Source organism: Saimiri boliviensis, chromosome 14 (genome assembly GCF_048565385.1).
Source record: "Saimiri boliviensis isolate mSaiBol1 chromosome 14, mSaiBol1.pri, whole genome shotgun sequence".
In the NCBI taxonomy this organism is placed as follows: Eukaryota; Metazoa; Chordata; class Mammalia; order Primates; family Cebidae; genus Saimiri; species Saimiri boliviensis.
In genome coordinates, this window is record NC_133462.1 from 36,440,093 (window position 1) to 36,467,245 (window position 27,153).

The 27,153-nt window shown below is 50.7% G+C and overlaps 1 protein-coding gene across 4 annotated transcripts in view; it reads right to left on the reverse strand.

The window, feature by feature from the left end:
• Window positions 1–27,153, reverse strand: part of SLC44A2 (solute carrier family 44 member 2 (CTL2 blood group)) — a 41,112-nt gene that overhangs the window by 13,006 nt on the left and 953 nt on the right. For 2 of the 4 annotated variants that reach the window (XM_003941798.4, XM_010329547.3), the window contains exons 2-10: window positions 6,546–6,594; window positions 4,574–4,647; window positions 4,356–4,440; window positions 2,184–2,268; window positions 1,941–2,051; window positions 1,789–1,849; window positions 1,574–1,697; window positions 1,373–1,456; window positions 1,169–1,281 (exon numbers count right to left, since the gene is read on the reverse strand). In XM_003941798.4, coding sequence (XP_003941847.1) covers window positions 1,169–1,281; window positions 1,373–1,456; window positions 1,574–1,697; window positions 1,789–1,849; window positions 1,941–2,051; window positions 2,184–2,268; window positions 4,356–4,440; window positions 4,574–4,647; window positions 6,546–6,594 — 786 coding nt within the window. Of the gene's footprint in view, window positions 1–1,168; window positions 1,282–1,372; window positions 1,457–1,573; window positions 1,698–1,788; window positions 1,850–1,940; window positions 2,052–2,183; window positions 2,269–4,355; window positions 4,441–4,573; window positions 4,648–6,545; window positions 6,595–7,172; window positions 7,313–27,153 lie in introns of those variants that run through there. The other 2 variants (XM_003941799.4, XM_010329546.3) reach the window with 2 other exon arrangements.

Consider the following 27,153-nt stretch of genomic DNA (forward strand, 5'->3'; position numbering starts at 1 on the left):
CACCTCCTACAACGCCCGACTAATTTTTGTATTTTTTAGTAGAGACAGGGTTTTGCCATGTCCGTCAGGCTGGTCTCGAACTCCTGATCTCAGGTGATTTGCCCACCTCGGCCTCCCAAAGTGTTGGGATTATAGGCGTGAGCCACTGCACCTGGCTGAGTCATTTTTTTTTTCCCCATCTTCACTCCCCTCCACTTTTTTTCTTTCTTAAAGACAATGTCTTTCTCTGCTGCCCAGGCTGGAGGGAAGTGGCAGGATCACAGCTTATCGCAGCCTCAAACTCCCAGGCTCAGGCAATCCTCCCACCTCAGCCTCCCCAGTAGCTGGGACTATAGGCTTATACTACTACACCCAGCTAATGTTGACATTTTTGGTACAGATGTGGTCTCATTATGTTGCCCAGGCTCGCCCAAAACTCTTGGGCCTCCCAAAGTACTGGGAGATTACAGGCATGAGCTACTATGCCTGACCCAAGTAGCTTTCTTGAGAATGGCTTTTGCTGTTGATAAAGTACAGACCTAGACCCTGGATTGGAGGCCAGTGGTGAGCCTGGCTTAACCCAGCCTCCACTGAAGGATCCTGAGGCTGTTATCACAGGAATCTGCTCTTGGCTTGTAACCCCAGCACTTTCAGAGTCCAAGGTGAGAGGATCACTTGAGGTCAGGAGTTAAAGACCAGCCTGGCCAACACGGTGAAATGCTTGTCTCTACTAAAATACAAAAATTTGGCCGGGCATGGTGAGATCGGGAGTTCAAGATCAACCTGACCAACATGGAGAAACCCCATCTCTACCAGAAATACAAAATTAGCTAGGTGTGGTGACCCATGCCTGTAACCCCAGCTACTCGGGAGGCTGAGGCAGGAGAATCATTTGAACCCGGGAGGGGGAGGTGTGGTGAACCGAGATTGGCACCATTGCACTCCAGCCTGGGCAACAAAATGAAACAAAAGAAAATTCTGTCTCAAAAAATGAAACAAAAGAAAACAAACAAAAAAGAATCCGGTCTTCTCAACAACACCAAGATGAACATTTTCACAAATATGTCAAGTAAGCGATGAAGAATGTCTGATGGCTTAGGATACATTTCCCGATGGGCCATTTCCATGGGAAAGGGAAGGGCGGTGTGCAGATTCAGGAAAGAGGTGTCTCGGCGAGGGGGTGACGCACCATAGCCCAGCACCAGAATCACCATGATGATCATCACCCAGACCATGATACCAGCCAGGAATCGCAGCAGGATGATGAACAGGAGGCTCATCGCCATGGCAATGACCAAACCTCTGGGGAAAAGAAAAGGGTCATGAACAGATGCCACCCCGGCCAGGCATACAGGGGGCAGCCAGGGGAGAGGCCCCTTCCCTCCCGACTTACATGATAATCCAGTACCAAGACACGGTGTAATCTTCAAATATGCGCATGGCGAGTTGCCGCGCCTCGAGGACCCCATTGGCTTTCCTGGGGGAAGGAGAACGAGGCTCGGATCAGACCCTTTTCCATGATCCGGCCAACCCCAGGGGATGCCTGTCCCACCCAGGAAAGCACGACCCCAGCATGGTGCGCCAACATCCTCACTTAGCGCCCTCCACCAGGTCTGTGATGTTTTTCCGGGAGCCGTGCCCATCCTCATAGGTCGTCTCATTGCCCACCATCAGGACACCCTTGTGGGCATGGATGGCAGGGAAGCATCTCCGGGCCACTGCATGGAGCAGAGGATAGGACCAGTCAGGCTGAGCCTCCTGCACAGCTTCCCCGTCCCCACCTGAGCCTCCTGGGATCCCCTGACTCACAGGGTTTGCTGGGGGTGAGGACAGCAGGACAGTCACCATCTCGAAGCACCTCAGCGACTCCCTGCCGAGAGAGAGATAGAGGGAAGTGAGTCCCCAAGGCCAGCACCCTGCCACTACCCGTGCCTGGGCTCCTGGGGCAGGCTACAACTCACTTTATTGTTCTTGAAGCCAGGAACACAGAACTGCTTATAGTACTCAAAGTCCCGGGAGCTGCGGGCATTCAGGTATGTGAGGTAGCGGTCGGGGCATTTTTCCACGCAGATCTGGGAGGGGAGAAGGAAGGGATTGGGTGGGGTTGGGACAGACTGCTTAGGACAGAGGTCCCAGCCCACCTTCACAGGGAGAAAAGGATGGAAAGCAGGGAGAGGAAAAGAGGAACAGTGGGGACAGGTTACCTGGGGAGTAGGACATTGGAATTCCAGCAAAACCAGGGGGCTGGCACACTTCACAATGTTGAAATAAAACAGGAAGGGTTTCTTCCTGGAGTTGGAGAAAGGAGAATGGAAACTGTCAAGACTTCTTAACCACCCAACAGAAAACTTCTTTGCTTCTTTTTTCCTTTTTGTTTTTTCTTTCTCTCTCTCTCTTTTTTTTTTTTTTTTTTTTTTTTGAGACGGACTCTTGCTCTGTTACCCAGGCTGGAGTGCAGTGGTGAGATGTGGACTCACTGCAACCTCCATCTCCTGGGTTCAAGCCATTCTTTTGTCTCAGCCTTCCGAGTAGTTGGGACCACAGGTACCTGCTACCACACCCAGCTAATTTTTGTATTTTTAGTAGAGACGGGGTTTCGCCATGTTGGGCAGACTGGTCTTGAACTCATGCCCTCAGGTGATCCTCCCACCTTGGCCTTCTAAACTGTTGGGATTACAGGAGTGAGTCACTACGCCTGGCCTCTTTTTTGTTGTTTTTTTGAGACACAGTCTTTCTCTGTTGCCCAGGATGGAGAGCAGTGGCACAGTCTTGGCTCGCTGCAGCCTCAACCTCCTGGGCTCAGGTGATCCTCCACCTCATCCTCCTGAGCAGCTGGGATGACAAGCATGCACAACCACACCTGGCTAATTTTTTGTAGTGACAGTGCTTGAACCCAGGTGGCGGAGGTTGCAGTGAGCCAAGATCGCACCATGGCACTCCTGGCGAAAGAGCGAGACTCTCTCTCTCTCTCTCTCTCTCTCTCTCTCTCAAAAAAAGATATTTTATATAGCGCCAGGCAGGGTGGCTCAGGCCTGTCTTATGCTAGCACTTTGGAAAGCCCAGGTGGGAAGATCACTTGAGCCCAATTCCAGGCTGTAGTGAGCTATGATCCTGCTACCGGCTGACAGAGACATCACCTCAAAATCATATTAACAATAAAACTGCAGCAGCAGGAACTCTATGGCAGGTGCCATTCTAAGCTCTGTACAGGTACTGGCACATCTAACCATCAAAATGGCCCCATGCGGGTGGGACTGTCATGATCCTCATTTTAGAGATGAGGAAACTGAGGCTCAGAGAGATTGAGACACCTGCCCTAGGTCACAGAGCCGGGAAGTGACGCCACTCACACTGTACTTGCTCTGCTGTCTCACCTGCTCATCACCACCTGTCGTCTGCTCCAGGACCGTCCCCTCTCTGTCTCTCCTGCCCTTAAAATGTGAGCTGCCAAAGAACAGGACACTTACTATCTCATTTAGAGTTGTGTGTCCCCAAGGCCTAGAATAGTGGCTGAGGCTGGTGAGACTTTTATCAGTACTTGCTTTCTTTAGTTGTTTGTTTTGCTGAGACCAGGTCTCGCTCTGTCGCCCTGGCTAGAGTGCAGTGGTACCACCATACCTTACTGCAGCCTTGATCTCCCAGCTCAAGCGATCCTCTCACCTCAGCCTCCTGGGTAGCTGGGACTAGAGGTGCACCCCTCCATGTCCACCTAATTTTTTTTTTTTTTTTTTTTGACATGGAGTTTCACTCTTGTTACCCAGGCTGGAGTGCAATGGCGCCATCTTGGCTCACCTCAACCTCTGCCTCCTGGGTTCAAGCAATTCTCCTGGCTCAGCCTCCTGAGTAGCTGGGATTACAGGCGTGCGCCACCATGCCCAGCTAATTTTTTGTATTTTTAGTAGAGACGGGGTTTCACCATGTTAACCAGAATGGTCTTGATCTCTTGACCTCGTGATCCACCTGCCTCACCTAATTTTTTTGTTTGTTTGTTTCTTTTTAGGCAGAGTGTCATTCTGTCACCCAGGCTAAAGTGCAATGGTGCGATCTTGGGTCACTGCAACCTCTGCCTCCCAGGTTCCGGTGATTTTACTGCCTCAGCCTCCCGAGGAACTGGGATTACAGGCATCTGCCACCACGCCTGGCTAATTTTTGTATTTTTAGTAGAGACAGGGTTTCACCCTGTTGGCCAACCTGGTCTCAAACTCCTGGCCTCAAGCGATATTCCTGCCTCGGCCTCCCAAAGTGTTGGGATTTCGGGTGTGAGTCACTGTGCCCGGCCCTGTAAACACTTGTTAACTGGACTTAAGGAGATGGGGAACGCCTAGAATCTTCCACCCACTTCTCCCCAGCTCCACCAGGCCCCAGGGAGGACTCACTCGTTTTTGGTGCCCTTCTGCCCACAGAACTCGCCCCGGCTATCCGTGGGGTAGATGACCTTTCGAGGGTCTCCATGAGTCCAGGCTGTGGAAAGATCCGGGGATACTGAGATGCTGCCACTCCTCAGAACCAGCCCTGTTCCCACTGCAGAGGCTGGGACTGTGTGGCTGCCCCCTCCTATCCTGGAACCCCAGGTCCCATCTCATTCTCTACTCACCTATAATGCCCACAGCCACGTAGCCCACAATGGCCAGGAGCAGAAACACACAGCAAATGACATCTGTGCAGCCCCTGGGGAGCAGAGGGGTAGTGTTGAGGGGCGTCTTGGTGCCGTGTGCACCACGGGCACATCTGCACTCCGCAAACACCCACATACAACACCCGCATCCGTGTGTTATTTGGATACATTTTCCTTAGTCGTTTGAATGCCGTACCAAACAGCATATGCAATTTAATTTTTATTTCATTTCACTTTTGTACTGGCTACTTTTCTTTTTTTTTTTGAGACAAAGTTTTGCTCTTATTGCTCAGGCTGGAGTGCAATGGCACGATCTCGGCTCACCACAACCTCTGCCTCCCAGATTCAAGTGGTTCTCCTGCCTCAGCCTCCTGAGTAGCTGGAATTATAGGAATGCGCCACCACACCCAGCTAAGTTTGTACTTTTAGTAGATGCCAGGTTTCTCCACGTTGGTCAGGCTGTTCTTGAACTCCCGACCTCAGGTGATCCACCCGCCTTGGCCTCCCGAAGTGCTGGAATTACAGGCATGAGCCACTGTGCCTGGCTTTTTATTTTTTATTTTATATTTTTGAGAGCAACTCTTGCTCTGTCGCCCAGGCTGGAGTGCAGTGGCGTGATCTCAGTTCACTGCAACCTCTGCCTCCCAGGTTCAAGTGATTCTCCTGTTTCAGCCTCCCAAGTAGCTGGGATTACAAGCACCCAACACCACACTGGGCTAATTTTTGTATTTTTAGTAGAGATGGGGTTTCACCATGTTGTCCAGGCTGGTCTTGAACTCCTGGTCTCAAGTGATCCACCTGTGTTGCCCTCCCAAAGTGCTGGGATTACAGGTGTGAGCCACTGTGCCCGGCTGCATTTTATTTTTTGTTATTATTTTTTTGAGACAGAATCTCACTCTTGTCATCCAGACTGGAGTGCAGTGGCGCCATCTCGGCTTACTGCAACTTCTGACTCCCAGGTTCAAGCGATTCTTCTGCCTCAGCCTCCCAAGTAGCTTCCAAGTAGTCACAGCTACTCTGGAGGCTGAGGCAAGAGACTCGCTTTAACCTGGAGGGGAAAGTTGAAGTGAGCTGAGATTGGGCCACTCCAGCCTGGGTAACAGACAGAGACTCCATCTCAAAAACAAATAAATAAATAACAGCATGGTAGGCCGGGAGCGGTGGCTCAAGCCTGTAATCCCAGCACTTTGGGAGGCCGAGGCAGGTGGATCACGAGGTCAAGAGATCGAGACCATCCTGGTCAACATGGTGAAACCCCGTCTCTACTAAAAATACAAAAAATTAGCTGGGCATGGTGGCACGTGCCTGTAATCCCAGCTACTCGGGAGGCTGAGGCAGGAGAATTGCCTGAACCCAGGAGGTAGAGGTTGCAGTGAGCCAAGATTGCGCCATTGCACTCCAGCCTGGGTAACAAGAGCGAAACTCCATCTTAAAAAAAAAAAAAAAAAAAAAAAAGAGCATGGTAAAAATTAAGTCCAGGCTGGGTACAGTGACTCACACCTGTGATCCCTAGCACTTCGGGAGGCCAAGGGAGGTGGATCACTTGAGGCCAGGAGTTCAAAACCAGCGCTTCGCACTCAGGAGGTCGAGACTAGCATGGGCAACACAGCAAAACCTGTCTCTGCTAAAAATACAAAAAAAAAAAAAAAAAAAAAGAAAAGAAAGAAAAAAAATTAGCCAGGCGTGGTGGTTTGTGCCTGTAACCCTAGCTACTCGGGAGGTTGAAGTGGGAGCATTGCTTGAACCTGGGAGGTGGAGGTTGCAGCCACTGCTCTCTACCCTCGGCAACAGAGCAAGAGAAAGACTCCGTCTCAAAAAAAAAAAAAAAAAAAAAAGAAAAGTTGCAAATATTTGTCATCAGTCTGTTGGAGAACAGATGGGAGCGGGTGTGAAGAGACAGGGACTGGAGCAGTATTATCTGGGAGAATCCTCCAAAACCCAAAGCCCTTACCTGTTGTAAATGGGTCCTTTGAAAGTAGGATCATACTTCTGTGGCGTTCCTGAAAGTGGACAAGATTAAGATGGATGGGGTTGGAAACCTGAACCAAGACAGCGCTGGGAGAGCACCTCTCCCAAAAGCCCCTAGGGGTGTCTTTGCCTTGGCAAGAATAAAATTCAGAGTCCTATGGAATTTCTGCCCTACCCACCTCCAGGTGACCACACCCAAGCCCCCAGTCCCAGCAGGCCAGGACAGGGAGGGAGGGATCACTAACTGTGAACAAATTCATTAAGTAGGGGCCACCTACTGGGAAGAGGGCTGAAATGGTGGCCACCCTTGAACCAGGTGGAGACGGGGAAGGTCTGAGGTGGGATGGGAGAAAAGGGAGCCGGCACCAGTGCCAGGCAGAGGGGCACAGGGCCAGGTCCTTCGGGTGGCGGAAAGTAAGGAGGGTCGTCTGCGAGGCTCCGGGGGACAAGTGGGGGGGAAGCGGGTTGGGTGACGGTGGGGGGGCTCCAGGCGCAGATGTGCAATTGCGCTCCCCCTCCAGCCCCCTTTCCTGCGGCCCAGCTCCTCTTGAGGCCCCCTCCGAGGGGCCGATGGGTCGGCCCGGGGCTGCAGGCGGGGGTCGCTGCCTACCGTGTTTCCCGTAGTAGTGGGGCCGCTCGTTCCCCATTCTGCAGGCGCCCAGCCCCGGCCGCCTGCGCTCTCTCCCGCGCCCCCTCGGCCCTCCGGAGTCTGGAGGGAGGCACTGACCGCGCGGCTGGCGGCGGCTCCTCCCAGAACAGCGCCAGGCGGGGCGGCCCAAACCGGTCAGGCCGGCCCGAGCTGGACTGCTGCCCAGACGGAGGGACCCGGGAGGGCGCGGGCGGGGCGCAGCTGCTCCCGCCACTCACCGGCCGGCCGGATTTAGCCCTCCCCGCCCCCACCGGGGAACCCTGCGGATTCACCCCGGGGCCACCCCGCCACCGGAAGACGCCGCCTAGAACACCCTCAAAGGGCGCTATTGTGGCTCCGTTTTGCAGGTGTGGAAACTGAGGCACGGGGAGGGAAATCGGCCCACGGCCCAAGCCCAGACAACCAACTGTGGAGTGTTGCGGCTGAAAACTCCTCAAACCTGTGCATAAGTTTTCTGTCTGCTGCTTTTTTTTTGAGACTGGATCTCCCTCTGTTGCCCAGGCTGGAGTGCAGTGGTGCAATCACAACTCATAGCAGTCAGGCCATGCTCCTGACTCAGCCTCCCGAGTAGCTGGGACTACAGGTGCTCTACTGCACTCGGCTAATTTTTAATTTATTTGTAGAGCTGAGATCTTGCTATGTTGCCCAGGCTCATCTTTAACTCCCGGACTCATGGGCTCTTCCCACCGTGGCCCCTCAAAGTGCTGCGATTACAAGCATGTACTACTGGGCCTGGCCTTAGAACAAGTATTTATTCAGCCCTTACGGGGTGCAGGCCTTGGACTGGGCACTGCATACAGTGAAGAATGAGAGACCCAATCTCACTGGTAATCCCAGTGGCTCAGGCCTGTAATCCCAGCACTTTGGGAAGCCGAAGTGGGTGGATCACGAGGCCAAGATATCGAGACCATCCTGGCCAACATGGTGAAACCCCATCTCTATTTAAAAAAAAAAGGTGGGGGGTGGGACCCAATCTCCAGCCTTGTGGAGCCCACATCCTCCTGGGTCACCCTGAATTTAAATGCTCCTTCTGCGCCCTCTGGACTAGATGATACTTAACAAAGGCCTTATCTTCCCTGAGCCTCAGTTTCCTCAACTGCAAAATGCGGCTTAAGTATGAAACCAAAAGTGACCTCAAAGAGCAGGCATAGGCCGGGCATGGTGGCTTATACCTGTAATCCCTCCACTCTCGGAGGCTGAAGTGGGCAGATCACCAGTGATCATGAGTTTGAGACCAGCCTGACCAACATGATGAAAACTCATCGCTACTAAAAATACAGAAATCAGCCAGTGTGGTGGCACATGCCTGTAATCCCAGCTACTTGGGAGGCTGAGGTTGGAGAATCACTTAAATCTAGGAGATGGTGCCATGCCTGATCTAGCCAGTGTTTTCCTTTTTTAAAAAATTTATTGTCTTTTTGTGTGTATGTGTGTGTGATAGAGTCTCACTCTGTCCTCCAGGTTAGAGTGCAGAGAGGTGCAGTGGCTCACACCTGTAATCCCAGCACTTTGGGAGGCTAAGGTGGGTAAATCACCTGCGATCAGGAGTTCAAGACCACCCTGGCCAACATGGCGAAACCCAGTCTCTAAAAATTAGCCAGGCATGGTGGTGGGCGCCTGTAATCCCAGCTACTCTGGAGGCTGAAGTAGGAGAATTGTTTGAACCTGGCAGGTAGAGGTTGCAGTGAGCTGAGGCTGTGCCACTGTACTCCAGCCTGGGTGACAGAGTGAGACTCTTTCTCAAAAAAATAAAATAAAAATAGAGACAGTGTCTCACTGTGTTTACCCAGGATGGTCTCAAACTCCCTGCCTTAAGCAGCTCTCCCACCTTGACCTCCCAAAGTGCTGGGATTGCAGGCATGAGCCACTGCACCACAACCTGCCCCTACTTTTTTATTTATAGATAATTATAAATATAAGTGCATTTAGCGTGTGGGCGGGTACACAGACAGCCTGGGGTTATACAGTCAGTGTGACCATATGCAGTTGGTGTCCAATAACTGTAGCTGCTGCCTTAGACTCTAGGACTCACAGGCAGGGCTCTGGTCACTAACTCACCATTTTTTTTTTTTTTTTTTGAGATGGAGTTTCGCTCTTGTTACCCAGGCTGGAGTGCAATGGCGCGATCTTGGCTCACCGCAACCTCTGCCTCCTGGGTTCAGGCAATTCTCCTGCCTCAGCCTCTTGAGTAGCTGGGATTACAGGCATGCACCACCATGCCCAGCTAATTTTTTGTATTTTTAGTAGAGAGGTGGTTTCACCATGTTGAGCAGGATGGTCTCAATCTCTTGACCTCGTGATCCACCCACCTCGGCCTCCCAAAGTGCTGGGATTACAGGCGTGAGCCCCCGCGCCTGGCCACTAACTCATCTTATCCTTAAAGAAATACTCTCTCGGCTGGGCAAGATGGCTCATGCCTGTAATCCCAGCACTTTGGGAGGCCGAGGCGGGTGGATCATGAGGTCAGACATTTGAGACCAGCCTGACCAACATGGTGAAACCCCGTCTCTACTAAAAATACAATTAGCCGGGCATGGTGGCCCGTGCATGCCTGTAATCCCAGCTACTAACGGGGGCTGAGGCAGGAGGATCACTTGAACCTGGAAGGTGGACGTTGCAGTGAGCCAGGATCATTCCACTGCACTCCAGGGAAACAGAGGGAGACTCTATCTCAAAAAACAACAACAACAACAAAAAACCTCCCTCTCTTATTAGTAGCCTCCAGCAGAGGAGACTCCATCTAAACACCTGGACCACAGGCGAGGGGCAAGGCCTGAGGCACCACGTCATGCCCTCGGATGACCCAGACTCCCAAAGAAGCCCTGTGGTTCTTTCTCAAAGTCTCTGCCAGCCCAAAGGCTGGCTAGTCCCACCCTAGCCATTCCAAGCAGTGGAGAGAGAGCAGGACACAGGCCTCTTCTCCTTCCAACTACACTGGGTGCCCTGGGGACATTCAGGTTTATTTGTGCCCCACCTACCAGCTCTACTGAGGAATCCTAAAAGTTGAGCCCTCAGGAAGCCGTTGTCTCTGAGCTGCACACCCATGTGACATCTGTTTTCCCCCAACACATGTGGGCATCTCATACTCAGTGTGGCGGCATCCACGCTTTTTTTGAGACAAAGTTTCACTCTTGTTGCCCAGGCTGGAGTGTAATGGCAGGATCTCGGCTCACTGCAGCCTCTGCCTCCCAGATTCTCCTGCCTCAGCCTCCCGAATAACTGAGATTACAGGTGCCCACCACCACGCCCAGCTAATTTTGTATTTTTTTTTTTTTTTTTTTTTGAGACGGAGTTTCGCTCTTGTTACCCAGGCTGGAGTGCAATGGCGCGATCTCGGCTCACCACAACCTCCGCCTCCTGGGTTCAAGCAATTCTCCTGCCTCAGCCTCCTGAGTAGCTGGGATTACAGGCATGTGCCACCATGCCCAGCTAATTTTTTGTATTTTTAGTAGAGACAGGGTTTCACCATGTTCATCAGGATGGTCTCGATCTCTCAACCTTGTGATCCACCCGCCTCGGCCTCCCAAAGTGCTGGGATTACAGGCTTGAGCCACCGTGCCTGGCATTTTTTTTTTTTTTAAATAGAGAGGGGGTTTCACCACGTTGGCCAGGCTGGTCTCCTAACCTCAGGTGATCCACCCGACTCAGCATCCCAAAGTGCTGTGATTATAGGCGTGAGCCACCACACCTGACCTAATTTTCTATTTTATTTTTACAAAATACGTGTTGGTCAGGCTTGAACTCCTGACCTCACACACAAGTGATCCACTCACTTCGGCCTCCCAAAGTGCTGGGATTACAGGCGTGAGCCACCATGCCCAGCCAGCTTTTTTGTTTTTGAGACAGGGTCTCACTCTGTCACCCAGGCTGGAGTGCAGGTGCACAGTCACAACTCTCCATAGCTTTGACCTCCTGGGCTCAAGCGATCCTCCCACCTCAGCCTCCTGAGTAGCTGGGACCACAGGCATGCACCACCATACTCAGCTAATTTTTTGTATTTTTAGTAGAGATAGGGTTTTGCCATGTCCTCCAGGCTGGTCTCAAACTCCTGGCCTCAGGGATCCTCCCACCTCAGCCTCCCAAAGTGCTAGGATTATAGGTATGAGCCACCACACCTGGCCCAGCCGAGCTTCTGATTATCCCATGACTCAGGAACAGCAGCTCCATCCTCTCATGTGCTCAGACCAGGAACCTGGGGCTGCTTCTCTGCTTCAGATCAGTTTTGCCTTCAGAGCTATCCAGAATCCAACCTCGTTTCACCTGTTCCTCAAGCACTCACCCTTTTTTTTTTTTTCTTTTTTCTCTGGCTCAGCCACCCAGGCTGGAGTACAGTGGCTGGATCTCAGCTCACTCCAATAACCATCTCCTGGTTTCAAGAGATTCTCCTATCTCAGCCTCCCAAATAGCTGGCATTACTGGCACCTGGCACCATGCCCAGCTAAGTTTTGTATTTTTAGTAGAGATGGGGGTTTCACCATGTTGGCTAGGCTGGTCTTGAACTCCTGACCTCAGATGATCTGCCCACCTCGGCCTCCCAAAGTGCTAGAATTATAGGCGTGAGCCACCATGCCTGGCCAGCACCCAGCCTTTTCACACAGCTCTGTCATCTCCTCCCTGGACAAACACAGGTACCTTCTATCTTCCCCATAGCAGTCAACATGGTGAAACCCCATCTCTACTAAAAAACCAAACCAAACAAACAAACAAAAACCAAAAATTAGCCAGATATGGTGGTGCACGCCTGTAATCTCAGCTACTTGGGAGGCTGAGGCAGGAGAGTTGCTTAAACCTGAGAGGCAGAGGTTGCAGTGAGCCGAGATTGCGACCACGCCATTGCATTCCAGCCTGGGCGACAAGAGCAAAACTCTATCTTAAAAAAAAAAAAAAAAAAAATTCCACATGGATTAATCATGCAAACATCTAAAACTCAAAACTATTCTAAGTATGAAGGGAAAGCTTAAGAGAATACTTCTACCATCAGATAGGCAGTAAGACTGGTAAAGCCAGAAGGCAGAGACAGGGGAGTACTGGAAGTTTCTGGTGTTAGCTAGAATGGCAGAGGGTGAGCGGCCACATAGAAACAGCCAGTGCTGACCAAAGAGAACTCGCTACCCTTCAGATCCTCCCCACCACACTGGAGGCCATTTCATCAACCTATTTTATAGCAGAGGGAATGGAGGCTAAGGGAAGGGAAGGGGCTTTGCTAGTCAACTGAGTGATCAATCCCCAGGCCAGGTTAGATGGGTAAGTGGGAGCCATGGAGGGTGTTTGGGCAGGAGCATGATAGGGCCGCGCCGGGAAGGGGAGAACACATGGGGGAGTCTCAGCTGTCTCGGGAAAAGACTGGGGAGCCTGAGGGTTTGGTGCCATGAGTGGGACAGCTAGGCCATGCCTGGCTCTGTGAACTTGAGTTACTTCTCTGTGAGATGGAACTAAAAATGCAGAGAGAGGTGCCTGGTGTACACTTGGCTCAAGGCCTGGCTTTGTGGGCTCTCAGGAAAGGGAACATTGGTATCACCTTATGATGGTTTCCATTAGCTCTCATTAACGTTAGCTGGGTGGGGACGAAGGGAGGGGAACAGTAAATACTAATGCAGGCGTCCCCAAACTACTGGCCCGCGCCCATGCGGCCCCCTGCCGCACTTCAGGAAGGGGCACCTTTTTCTTTTTTTTTCTTTCAAGACGGAGTTTCGCTCTTGTTACCCAGGCTGGAGTGCAATGGCGCGATCTCGGCTCACCGCAACCTCCACTCACCGCAACCTCCGCCTCCTGGGTTCAGGCAATTCTCCTGCCTCGGCCTCCTGAGTAGCTGGGATTACAGGCACGCGCCACCATGCCCAGCTAATTTTTTGTATTTTTAGTAGAGACGGGATTTCACCTTGTTGACCAGGACAGTCTCGATCTCTTGACCTCGTGATTCACCCGCCTAGGCCTCCCAAAGTGCTGGGATTACAGGCTTGAACCACTGCGCCCGGCAGGGGAACCTCTTTTATTGGTGGTCGGTGAGAGGAGCACAGTATGTGGCGGCCCCCCAACGGTCTGAGGGACAGTGAACTGGCCCCCTGTGTAAAAAGTTTGGGGACGCCTGTACTAATGGTTTCTGCTCGTGGTGCCTGATCTAAACTCTGAAGATTGGAACTTGCTGTATCTCTGCAACAACACTTCAAGATAATAAGCACAAGCTGGGCATGGTGGCCGATGGCCGGTGGCCAGTGCCCGTAGTCCCGGCTACCAGGGAGACTGAGGCAGGAGGATGACTTGAGCCCATGAGTTACAGGCAGCCGTGAGCTGTGATGGCACCATTGCACTACAGCCTTAGCAACAGAACAAGACCCTGTCTCTAAAAACAAAAGTAACATGGTGGCTCAATCCTGTAATCCTAGCACTTTAGGAGGCTGAGGTGGGTGGATGGCTTGCATCCCGGAGATCAAGACCAGCCTGGGCAACATGGCGAAACCTTGTCTCTACAACAACAATAAAATTAACTTGGCGTGGTAGCATGCCTTTGTAGTCCCAGCTACTTGGGAGGCTGAGGTGAGAGAATCTTTGAGTCCAGGGAGATAGAGGTTGCAGAGAACTGAGATTGCGCCACTGCCCTCCAGCCCAGAAACAGAATGAGACCCAGTCTTTTCCACTATGTGTATGGAAACAGTTTCACTCTGTTTCAATAAATAAATAAACATAGTAATAAAATGTTACACCGTTCACCTCATTTCATCCTTACTTTTTTTTTCTTTTGAGACAGGATCTCACTGTCACCCAGGCTGGAATGCAGTGGCATCATCTTGGCTCACTGCAGCCTCGACCTCCCAGGCTCAAGTGATCCTCCACTTCAGCTGGGATTACAGGCACATGCCCCCATGCTTGGCTAATATTTGTATTTTTGGTAGAGACAGGGTTTTGCTGTGCTGCCCAGGCTGGTCTCCAAATCCTGAGCTCAGGCGATCCTGCATTGACCGTCTAAAGTGCTGGGATCACAGGCGTGAGCCACCATGTCCAGCCTGCCTCATTTCATCTTTACAGCCACTCCTGTCATTATCCCCATTTGAGTCAGAACAACTGAGGCCTAGAGAGAAACAGGTGCCCATGATGTAAAAGATTTCAGTGAGCAGACCCAGGCCGTCCAGCTCCTGGGTCAACGTTTAAATAGTTAACGTTTGAACAACACAGGTTTGAACTTCACGGGTCCCCTTAAACACCAATTTTCTTCCACCTCTGTTACCCCTGAAACAGCAAGACCAACCCCTTCCCTTCCTCTTCCTCCTCAGCTCACTCATTGTGAAGACCTTTTTATTTTTTTGAGATGGAGTCTTGCTCTATCGCCCAGGCTGGAGTACACTGGTGCGATCTCCGCTCACTGCAACCTCAGCCTCCCAGGTTCAAGCGATTCTCGTGCCTCAGTCTCCTGAGTAGCTGGGACTGCAGGTGTGAGCCACCATGCCCAGCTAATTTTTGTGTTTTTAGTAGAGATGGGGTTTCACCAGCCTCGGCAGCCTCTGAGGCAGGAGGATGACTTGAACCCAGGAGTTACAGGCAGCAGTGAGCTGTGATGGTATCACTGCACTACAGCCTTGGCAACAGAGCAAGACTCTGTCTCTAAAAACAAAAGTGAAATAGAGACCGAGCATGGTGGCTCAATCCTGTAATCCTAGCGCTTTAGGAGGCTGAGGTGGGTACCCCTCCTGTGGCTGCCCCGGAACCTGGGAGGGAGGCTGCTGTGAAGGGTAGTACAGGGAACAGGAGACCCATCTGCGGCTCAGCCCTAGCCATCAGGCCAGCTTCGGGCAAGTTTACTGCCTGGAGACCCCCCTTGCCCATGCCTCCAGCTACAAAACAATTCAATTGCTTTTGTTGTTTGTCCAAAATAAAACCTCAGCTAGCTCTACCAAAAGAAAAAAAAAAGAAAAAGAAATGGTGTTTCACCATGTTGGCCAGGCTGGTCTCAAATTCCTGACCTCAAGTGATCTGCCCACCTCGGCCTCCCCAAATGCTGGGATTACAGGTGTGAGCCACTGTGCCCGGCCCCTAATTTTTATTTTTATTTTTAGTACAGACAGGGTTTTTGCTATGTTGGCCAGGCTGCTCTTGAACTCCTGACCTCAAGTGATCCACCTGCCTTGGCCTCCCAAAGTGCTGGAACTACAGGTGCGAGCCACCGCACCCAGCCTCTTTAGACCTTTTTGATAATCCACTTCCACTTAATGAATAATAATTTTTTTTTTTTTTTGACGGAATTTCGCTCTTGTTACCCAGGCTGGAGTGCAATGGCGCGATCTCGGCTCACTGCAACCTCCGCCTCCCGGGTTCAGGCAATTCTCCTGCCTCAGCCTCCTGAGTAGCTGGGATTACAGGCACGCGCCACCATGCCCAGCTAATTTTTTGTATTTTTGGTAGAAATGGGGTTTCACCATGTTGACCAGGATGGTCTCGATCTCTTGACCTCGTGATCCACCTGCCTCGGCCTCTCAAAGTGCTGGGATTACAGGCTTGAGCCACCGCGCCCGGCCAATAAACATATTTTCTTTTCCTTATGTTTTAATAGTTTTTGCCATTAAAAGGAATGGCAAAAACTGCAATCACTTTTGACTTTTGCACCAACCCTGTAATATTTTCTTTTGCTTTGTTTTGTTTTCTTTTCCTTCTTTCTTTCTTTTTTTTTTTTTTTTGTGATGCAGTCTCACTCTGCCACCCAGGCTGGAGTGCAGTGGCACAATCTCAGATCACCACAACATTTGCCTCTCAGGTTCAAGCCATTCTCCCGCCTCAGCATCCTGAGTAGCTGGGATTACAAGCATACGCCACCACGCCCAGCTAATTTTTGTATTTTTAGTAGAGATGGGGTTTCACCATGTTGTCCAGGCTGGTCTCAAACTCCTGACCTCAAGTGATCCACCCACCTCCACCTCCCAAAGTGCTGGGATTACAGGCATAAGCCACCGCACCCAGCCTTCTTCAGGTTGCTTTATTCTAAGAATAAGATATAAATAATACATAGACACAATACATATACATTGACTGTTATCAGTAAGGCTAAGGGTCAATAGTGGGTACCACCAGTTAAGTTTTTGAGGAGTTATATGCAGTTATATGCAGGCTGAATGTGGTGGCTCACACCTATAATGCCAGCAATTTGAGAAAGCTGAGGTGGGAGGATTGCTTGAGCCCAGGAGTTTGAAACCAGCCTGATCAACACATCACAACCCTGTCTCTACAGAAACTTAAGGCACAGGCAGATTTCTAATTGCACGGGGGTCGGTGTTCCTCATACCCATGTTGTTTGAGGGTCAATTACATTATTTCCTATGGTTGCTGTAACAGGACACTAAATGCCTTGGTGGCTTAAAAAACACAAATTTAGCCGGGTGCAGTGACTCACGCTTGTAATCTCAGCACTTTGGGAGGCTGAGATGGGCAGATCATGAAGTCAGGAGTTTGAGACCAGCCTGGCCAACATAGTGAAACCCGGTCTCTACTAAAATTACAAAAATTAGCTGGGCGTGGTGGTGCATGCCTGTAGTCCCAGCTACTCGGGAGGCTGAGGCAGGAGAATCACTTGAACCCAGGAGGCGGAGGTTGCAGTGAGCCAAGATCGGGCCACTGCACTCCAGCATGGGTGACTAGACTTCATCTCAAACAAACAAACAAACAAAAACACACATTTATTACCTTACAGCTCAGGAGGGCAGAAGTACAAAATTCAACTCACTAGGCTACAATCAAGGTGTAGGCAGTGCTGTGTTTCTTCCAGAGATTCTAGGGGAAAATCTGTTTCCTTGCCTGTTTCACGTTCTAGAGGCTGCCCACATTCCTTGGCTCCTGGCCTCTTCTTCCATTTTTAAAGCCAGCAATCACATCAAACCCACCATGCTTCCGTTGTTTCGTGTCCTCCTCTGACTCTGCTATCTCCCTCTTCCATTTATTTTTATTTATTTATTTATTTATATAGAGATGGGGTTTCACCATGATGGCCAGGCTGGTCTTGAACTCCTGACCTCAGGTGATCCACCCCCCTCAGCCTCTCAAAGTGCTGGGATTACAGGCATGAGCCACCTTGTCTGGCCGTCCCTCTTCCATTTTTTTTTTTTTTTAAAGAGACAGGGTCTTACTATGTTGCCCAGGCTGGTCTCAAACTCCTGGGCTCAAGCAATCCTCCCACCTTGGCCTCCCAAAGTGCTTGAACTACAGGCATGAGCCACTACACCCAGCCAAAGTCTTCAACTTGGTCAGGAGCAGTGGCTTATGCCTGTAATCCCAGCATTTTGGGAAGCCAAGGAGAGCAGATGAGGTCAGGAGTTCGAGACCAGCCTGGCCAACAGGATGAAAATCAGTCTTTACTAAAAATACAAAAAAATAACTGGGCGTAGTGGCAGGCACCTGTAGTCCCAGCTACTTGGGAAGCTGAGGTAGGAGAATCACTTGAACCCAGGAGGCAGAGGTTGCAGTGAGCCAAGAGCTTGCCACTGCATTCCAGCCTGGGCAACAGAGCAAGACTCCATCTCAAAAAAAAAAAAAAAAAAAAAAAAAGAGAAAAGAAAAGAAAAAATAACTATATTAGCTAAGTGTGGTGGTACATGCCTGTGGTCCCAGTTCACAGCTCACTGCAGCCTACCACTAGAAAGGCTGAGATGGGAGGATCACTTGAGCCCAGGAGGCAGAGGCTACAGTGAGCTGTGATCACACCACTGCACTCCAGACTGGATGAAAGAAACCCTGTCTCTAAAAAAAACAAAAGCAAACAAATAAAAATAACAAAACAAAAACAACCCCTCCCATTCCTACTAACAATTAGTGTGATCCCATTTCACGACGGGCACACTGAGGCTGCTTGGTCAGACCACACAGCTGGTGTGAGACACAGCCAGGAATCAAACCAGGCCCTGCTGGAACCAACCCAGGCCTTTTCCTTGGCAGGTACTGGGAGAAGCAGAGATAACGTTGCGGCAATGGTGGGGAAGAACAATTGGAAAAATTGGGCTATTGGACAAGGCCAGGATTGAGAGAGGCAGCCTTCAGGTCCCAGCCTTGCTGGCGGTGACAGCTGACCCACCCAATGTAGTGGGCGTGGGCGATAAGAGAACAGCCACAGCCTGCCCAGTCACAGTGCTGGTGCCAGGACATCAAATGCCACCCAGCCCCCACAGCTTCCGGACACTGGCCAAGTCCCCAAGAGCTGCAGCAGCCCAAGGCCTCACTCACACAGCCAGCCACTGGCCTCTGCCTTCCCAGAAGTCTCTGCCTGCAGAATGAGCATCACCAGCTGCCCAGACACCTCCTTTTGACAAAGGGTTTGAGGACAGCATCTAGGTGGGGAGGCGAAGTGGGGAGGCGCAGAAGTGTTAAGGGCAAAAGATAAGAGCGCCTACTGTATGCACAGAGCGCCTACTATATGCTGGACCATGCTAGGCACCAAACCAGACGTCGCTTCTAAAAACAGCTAAGCTTTTTTTTTTTTAAGACAGGATCTCCTTTCTCTCTTTTTTTTTTTTTTTTTTGAGATGGAGTCTCACTGTGTTGCCAGGCTGGAGTGCAGTGGCGCGATCTCAGCTCATTGCAACCTCCTTCTCCTGGGTTCAAGTGATTCTCCTGCCTCAGCCTACTGAATAGCTGTGACTGCTGGGACTACACTACAGGCGCACACAGCCACGCCCAGCTAAATTTTGTGTTTTTTAAATCAGAGATGGAGTTTCACCATGTTGGCCAGGATGGTCCTGATCTCTCTCTCTCTCTCTCTCTTTTTTTTTTTTTTTTTTTTAATGAGACGGAGTTTCGCTCTTGTTACCCAGGCTGGAGTGCAATGGCGCGATCTCGGCTCACTGCAACCTCCGCCTCCTGGGTTCAGGCAATTCTCCTGCCTCAGCCTCCTGAGCAGCTGGGATTACAGGCACGCGTCACCATGCCTAGCTAATTTTTTGTATTTTTAGTTGAGGCGGGGGTTTCACCATGTTGACCAGGATGGTCTCGATCTCTTGACCTCGTGGTCCACCCACCTCAGCCTTCCAAAGTGCTGGGATTACAGGCTTGAGCCACCGCACCTGGCAGTCCTGATCTCTTGACCTCATGATCTGCCCTCCTCAGCCTCCCAAAGTACTGGGATTACAGGCATAAGCCACTGTGCCTGGTAAGACAGGGTCTCCTTTCTCGTCCAGGCTGAAGTGCAGGGGTACAATCATGCAGCCTTGACCTCCCGGGCTCAAGTGAGCCTCCTGCCTCAGCCTCCCAAATAGATGTGCCTGTAGACATGCACCACCACACCCCACTAATTTTTAATTTTTTTGTAGAGACAGGGTCTCACTATGTTGCCCAGGCTGGTATCGAATTCCTGGGCTCAAGTGATCCTCCCTTTTTAGCATTTCGAAGTGCTGGGATTAAGAAGTGACCCACCACACCCGGCTTAGCCTAAGAAGCTTTAAAATATCCAGATGCTACACACAAACAGAAATTAATAGGCCACAATCTGGAAGGAGACATTTTGGCTGAGCTGCCTCCGAGGTGAAAACAGCTAGCCGGAGATTTGTAGAAGATTCTTTCACATGGAAAGCTAAAATCTTCCATGCGGTTGAGGGCTTACTTATATTTAGTTTTTAGTCCACCTGCCAGGACAGAGGGAATTTCTTAGTTTTATTATATGAGTTTACTCATATAGTTGTATATTCGAGACACGGTCTTATTCTGTTACCTAGCTTGGAGAGCAGTGGCACAATATCAGCTCACTGCAACCTCCACCTCCCAGGTTCAAGCGATTCTCCCACCTCAGCCTCCCTAGGAGCTGGGATTACAGGCATACGCCACCACGCCTGGCTAATTTTTGTATTTTTAATAGAGACGGGGTTTCACCTTGCTGGTCAAGCTGGTCTTGAACTCCTGACCTCAGGTAATCCTCCCACCTCGGCCTCCCCAAGTGCTGGGATTACAGGTGTGAGCCACTGTGCCCGGCCTAAAATAATATTTTAAAATAATCTTCTCTAGCCTGGCATAGAGGCACATGCCTATAGTTCTAGCTACTCAGGAGGTTGATGGGGGAGGAGCGCTTGAGGGCTTGAGTCCAGGAATTCAGCTAGCTTGGAAAACATCGTGAGACTCCCATTCATTTTTTTTTTTTTTCTTTTTCTTCTTTAAAAAATTTGTTTGTGGCTGGGCGCGGTGGCTCAAGCCTGTAATCCCAGCACTTCGGGAGCCTGAGGCGGGTGGATCACGAGGTTGAGAGATTGAGACCATCCTGGTCAACATGGTGAAACCCCGTCTCTACTAAAAATACAAAAAACTAGCTGGGCGTGGTGGCGCGTGCCTGTAATCCCAGCTACTCAGGAGGCTGAGGCAGCAGAATTGCCTGAACCCAGGAGGCAGAGGTTGCGGTGAGCCGAGATTTCGCCATTGCACTCCAGCCTGGGTAACAAGAGCGAAACTCCGTCTCAAAAAAAAAAAAAAAAAAAAAAAAAAACCAGCCTGGCCCACAAGGCGAAGCCCACTCTCTATTAAAAATACAAGCCGGGCGCGGTGGCTCAAGCCTGTAATCCCAACACTTTGGGAGGCCGAGGTGGGTGGATCACGAGGTCAAGAGATCCAGACCATCCTGGTCAACATGGTGAAACCCCGTCTCTACTAAAAATACAAAAAATCAGCTGGGCATGGTGGCGTGTGCCTGTAATCCCAGCTATTCAGGAGGCTGAGGCAGGAGAATTGCCTGAACCCAGGAGGCGGAGGTTGCGGTGAGCCGAGATTGCTCCATTGCACTCCAGCCTGGGTAAGGAGAGCGAAACTCCGTCTCAAAAAAAAAAAACAAATATTAGCGAGGCATGGTGGCTCATGCCTGTAATCTCAGCTACTTGGGACGCCGAGGCAGGAGAATCACTCAAACCCAGGAAGCAGAGGTTGCAGTGAGTTGAGATAATGCCACTGCACTCCAGCTTGGGCAATAAAAGTGAAACTCCATCTCAAAAAAAAAAAAAAAGGAAGAAAGAAAAGCAAAGTCTCTAGGGAGAATTCTTTACCAGGGTTCTGTAAATGTTTTCTGTTAAAGACCAGATATTGAAGATGTTAAGCTTTGTGGTTCACATATCATCTCTGTCATATATTTTTTTCTTTTTTTACAACCATTTAAAAATATAGCAGCCAATCTTAGCCCACTAGCCTTACAAAAACAGGCCACCACCCAACAATCTAAATATAAGTAACATTAGCCATGTGCGGTGGCTCACGCCTGTAATCCCAGTACTTGGAGAGGCCGAGGTGGGCGGATCACTTGAGGTCAGGAGTTCAACACCAGCCTGGCCAGCAAGGTGAAACCCCGTCTCTTAAAAATACAAAAATTAGGCCGGGCACCATGGCTCACACCTGTAATCCCAGCACTTTGGGAGGCTGAGGCGGGCGGATCATGAGGTCAAGAGATCGAGACCATCCTGGTCAACATGGTGAAACCCCGTCTCTACTAAAAATACAAAAATTAGCTGGGCGTGGTGGCGCCTGCCTGTAATCCCCCCAGCTCAGGAGGCTGAGGCAGGAGAATTGCTTGAACCCAGGAGGCGGAGGTTGCGGTGAGCCGGGATTGCGCCATTGCACTCCAGTCTGGGTAACAAGAGCGAAACTCTGTCTCAAAAAAAAAAAAAAAAAATACAAAAATTAGCTGGGCATGGTGGCTTGTGCCTGTAATTGCAGCTACTGGGGGGGCTGAGGCACGAGACTCACTTTAACCCAGGAGGCAGAAGCTGCAATGAGCTGACATGGCGCCCCTGCCCTCCAGCCTGGGCAACAGAGGGAGACTCCATCTCAATAAATAAATAAATAAGAGTAACATCATAGATCTGCACATTTAAAAAGAGTTATGGGCTGGGCGTGGTGGCTCACATCTGTAATCTCAGTGCTTTGAGAGACCAAGATAGGAGGATCACTTGAGCCCAGGAGTTCAAGACCAGCCTTGGCAGCGTGACAAAACATGGTCTCTTCAAAAAATACAAAAATTAACTAGCCAGGCGCGGTGGCTCACGCCTGTAATCCCAGCACTTTGGGAGACCGAGGCGGGTGGATCACGAGGTCAAGAGATCAAGACCATCCTGGTCAACATGGTGAAACCCCGTCTCTACTAAAAATACAAAAAAATTAGCTGGGCATGGTGGCACGTGCCTGTAATCCCAGTTACTCAGGAGGCTGAGGCAGGAGAATTGCCTGAACCCAGGAGGCGGAGTTTGCGGTGAGCCGAGATCGCGCCATTGCACTCCATCCTGGGTAACGAGAGCGAAAACTCCGTTTCAAAAAAAAAAAAAAAAATTAGTTGACTATCATGGTGCACACCTGTAGTCTCAACTACATGGGAGGCAGAAGCAGGAGGATCACTGGAGCCTGGGAGTTTGAGCCTGCAGTAAGCTATGATCATCCCTCTGCACTCTAGGCTAGCCTAGTGATAGAGTGAAACCCTGTGTATCAACAACAAAAATAACAACAAAGAATAAAGTATTGTCCAGGGTGGCAGAGTAAGAGGGAGACTTTCATCATAAAGCCATAACATCTTTTGTATCTTTACAATTTTTTTTTTTTTTGTTTTGAGACGGAGTTTCGCTCTTGTTACCCAGGCTGGAGTGCAATGGCGCAATCTCGGCTGACCGCAACCTCCGCCTCCTGGGTTCAAGCAATTCTCCCGCCTCAACCTCCTGAGTAGCTGGGATTACAGGCACGCGCCACCATGCCCAGCTAATGTTTTGTATTTTTAGTAGAGACGGGGTTTCACCATGTTGACCAGGATGGTCTCGATCTCCTGACCTCGTGATCCACCTGCCTTGGCCTCCCAAAGTGCTGGGATTACAGGCTTGAGCCACTGCGCCCGGCAGTTGTATCTTTTAAATTTAAAGCATGTGAATGTATTATCCCTTTCAAAGAAAACAGCTGCGAGTAATAACCTTTTCTTTTTTTTTTTTTTTTGAGACGGAGTTTCGCTCTCCTTACCCAGGCTGGAGTGCAACGGCCCAATCTCGGCTCACTGCCACCTCTGCCTCCTGGGTTCAGGCAATTCTCCTGCCTCAGCCTCCTGAGTGGCTTGGATTACAGGCATGTGCCACCATGCCCAGCTACTTTTTTGTATTTTTAGTAGAGACCGGGTTTCACCACGTTGACCAGGATGGTCTCGATCTCTTGACCTCGTGATCCACCTGCCTCGGCCTCCCAAAGTGCTGGGATTACAGACTTGAGCCACCGCGCCTGGCCGTATAATAACCTTTTCATACATACATACATATATATGTGTATGTGTGCATATATATTTTATTTTATTTTATTTTATTATTTTTTTTTGAGACGGAGTTTTGCCCTTGTTACCCAGGCTGGAGTGCAATGGCGCGATCTCGGCTCACCGCAACCTCCACCTCCTGGGCTCAGGCAATTCTCCTGCCTCAGCCTCCTGAGTAGCTGGGATTACAGGCACGTGCCACCATGCCCAGCTAATTTTTTGCACTTTTAGTAGAGACGGGGTTTCACCATGTTGACCAAGATGGTCTCGATCTCTCGACCTCGTGATCCACCCGCCTCGGCCTCCCAAAGTGCTGGGATTACAGGCTTGAGCCACCGCGCCCGGCGCGCATATATATTTTAATATTACACATGTACATATTTTTTTTGAGATGGAATTTCGAGCTTGTGGCCCAGGCTGGAGTGCAATGGCATGATCTCAGCTCACTGCAATGTCCACCTCCTGGGTTCAAGCAATTCTTTTTTTTTTTTTTTTTTTTTTTTTTTTTGAGACGGAGTTTCACTCTTGTTACCCAGGCTGGAGTGCAATGGCGCGATCTCGGCTCACCGCAACCTCCGCCTCCTGGGTTCAGGCAATTCTCCTGCCTCAGCCTCCTGAGTAGCTGGGATTATAGGCACGCGCCACCATGCCCAGCTAATTTTTTGTATTTTGAGTAGAGACGGGGTTTCACCATGTTGACCAGGTTGGTCTCGATCTCTCGACCTTGTGATCCACCCGCCTCGGCCTCCCAAAGTGCTGGGATTACAGGCTTGAGCCACCGCGCCCGGCCAGGGTTCAAGCAATTCTGACTCAGCCTCCCAAGTAGCCGGGACTACAGGTGCACATTACCACACCCAGCTAATTTATTTATTCTTTTATTTTTTGAGACAGAGTCTCTTGTCGCCTAGGCTGGAGTGCAATGGCGTGATCTCGGCTCACTGCAACCTCTGTCTCCCGGGTTCAAGCGATTCTCCTGCCTCAGCCTCCTAAGTAGTTGGGATTACAGGTGCGCATCACCATGCCCGGCTAATTTTTGTATTTTTAGTAGAGACAGGGTTTCACCATGTTGGTCAGGCTGCTCTCGAACTCCTGACCTCGTGATCCACCCTCCTCGGCCTCCCAAAGTGCTGGGATTACAGGCTTTAGCCACCATGTCCGGCCCTAATTTTTGTATTTTTAGTAGAGACAGGGTTTCACCATATTGGTCAGGCTGGTCTCGAACTCCTGACCTCAGGTGATCCACCTGCCTTGGCCTCTCAAAGTGCTGGGATGACAGTAGTAAGCCACCACGCCCAGCCGTATGTATATATATTTAAATCAGGGCCAGGGCCTCAGTGCAGGCTGAACTGTATTCTAGCGAATGGAAGCAGGAAATCTGCTTTTTGAGACAGGGCCTTCCTCTGTCATCCAGGCAGGAGTGCAGTGGCATGATCTTTGCTCACTGCAACCTCTGACTCCTGGGCTCAAGTGATTCTCCCACCTCAGCCTCCCAAGTAGCTGGAACTACAGGTGAGCACCGCCATGCTCAGTTAAATTTTTTTTTTTTTTCCGAGATGGAGTCTCTGGGATTATAGGCATGCGCCACCACACCCATCCAATTTTTTTTTTTTTTTTGAGACGGAGTTTCGCTCTTGTTACCCAGGCTGGAATGCAATGGCATGATCTCGGCTCACCGCAACCTCTGCCTCCTGGGTTCAAGCAATTCTCCTGCCTCAGCCTCCTGAGTAGCTGGGATTACAGGCATGCGCCACCATGCCCGGCTAATTTTTTGTATTTTTAGTAGAGACGGCATTTCACCATGTTGACCAGGATGGTCTCGATCTCTTGACCTCGTGATCCACCCACCTTGGCCTCCCAAAGTGCTGGGATTACAGGCTTGAGCCACCGCGCCCGGCCTAATTTTGTATTTTTAGTAGAGACAGGGTTTCACCATGTTGGCCAGGCTGGCCTTGAACTCCTGACCTCAAATGACCCACCCACCTCGGCCTCCCAAAATGTTGGGATTATAGGCAGGAGCTCACACCTGTAATGCACGCCTGGCCAAGAGTCCGTGTTTTAAATAAGCATCATTACTGTTCCCTCCAACCCCAGTTTTATTTCTCCCTGGTCAGAGTCTATTGTTTTGGACCCAGAATCTTTTTCTGCACTGCTTTTACCAAGGGTGAGCTGGCTGGAAAGGATGGCAGTGCCCATTGCTGACATCCTCCGGGGCCCAGAGCCATTTCCCCATTTCCCTTGGAACTGTTGCCTTCCTCTAGATATGATCTCTGCTGAGGAACGCGCTTCCTGCCCAATCTGGTCTCGCCCAAGTCAATGCTTTGGGTTGCTTCTCCTCCATCAGCTCGTGGCAAAGCCATGTCCACAGTAACACCAGCCCTGGAGGCCTCTTCACACACTGAGTTTGCCAGCCTATGCAAAACGCTTCCTCCACCAGTGAGTGTGGTCAACTGAACCCTACAGACCAAGACACAGAGCATCAGAGAGGTCACAGACTCACCCAGGGCCACATGGCTCCTAAGTGTCAGAGCCGGGATTTGGGCCTGGGTTTGTCTGACGTCAGTCCCTAAACTTCTGCGGGATAGGAAGCCATTAGGACAAGGGGGTAGGTTATGTGAGCCACTCTTCCACACCATCCCCAGGAGAAAGTTCCCTTCATCCATCAGGGACTTCAGGCGGCAGTCCAAGGCCCCCAGGTTTTTGGTTCTGATGTGAAGCTTTTCCAAGCTAAGCAAAACCCCTACTTCAAGCAATCAAACCAGATGGCCCCACTGGCCCCAAGGCAAAATATAATTAAGTAACTATGTGGTTTGTTTGCTGTTCTTTCTTGGTGAAGCACACTTCCCCTAAATCTTCCCACGGCTGGCTCAACCTCCAGCCCTTAGTAACCTAAAATAATCGCTGATGTTTCTGCCACACAAGATCACACGATGTCCCGTTCTTTGCTTCACAATTTACAGCAACCTAAAATTACACATTTCTTCCCTTGACTACTACTCCCTGTGGTCAAAGATTTCACTCTGTATTCACTGCTGGGTTCCCAGGGTCTAGACCCCTGGCTAAATTGTGCTCAATAAATATTTGTTGATTGAAGGTACTCCCTTGAGCCTAGCACAAGATCTGTCTGGCGGGGTCCCCTGTCTCATGTGTGGGCCTGGGAGGTCTGCCTAGCTCCGCCCATGGCTTAGTTCCATCCTTTGGCCAAATTCAAGGCTGGGCGAATTCTATCATTGTCTATTCTGCCCCAGCCAAACCTCATAGAGACTCAAGACCCCTCAAATGCTGCCCACAAGCAGGCAAGACCTGGCTGGAACCCCAGACTGAGACTCTGAGGTCAGAGACAGCCTGTCACACCCAAGGAACACACAGCACCCACAGCCACTGGGGCCGGGGTTTGAGCCCAAATCCAGAGCAAGGAGGTCCCTCCAGGCGACTGGGCTGGCAGCTTCAGTCGGGCAGGGGGTGCTGGGAGCCATCCAGGTCCTGCTGCCTCCCCTTGGCTGGGCTCTGCAGGGAAGGTCCCAGCCTCCATCTATCTCTCCTGAAACCTCCCGAGGCCACAGTCCCTGGGGGCAGGAAGGCACAGTTCTAGGCAACTTGTTTGTCTTGAATATTTTCGAGCAGTTTCCGGCCCCCTCCCCAAGGCCCTTCAGTGTCACAGTTTCCAGGAAGTTCTTGTCACACAAAGAGGGGCGATACGTGGTGCCTCTTTGCCTCCAGGGTAGTACCACC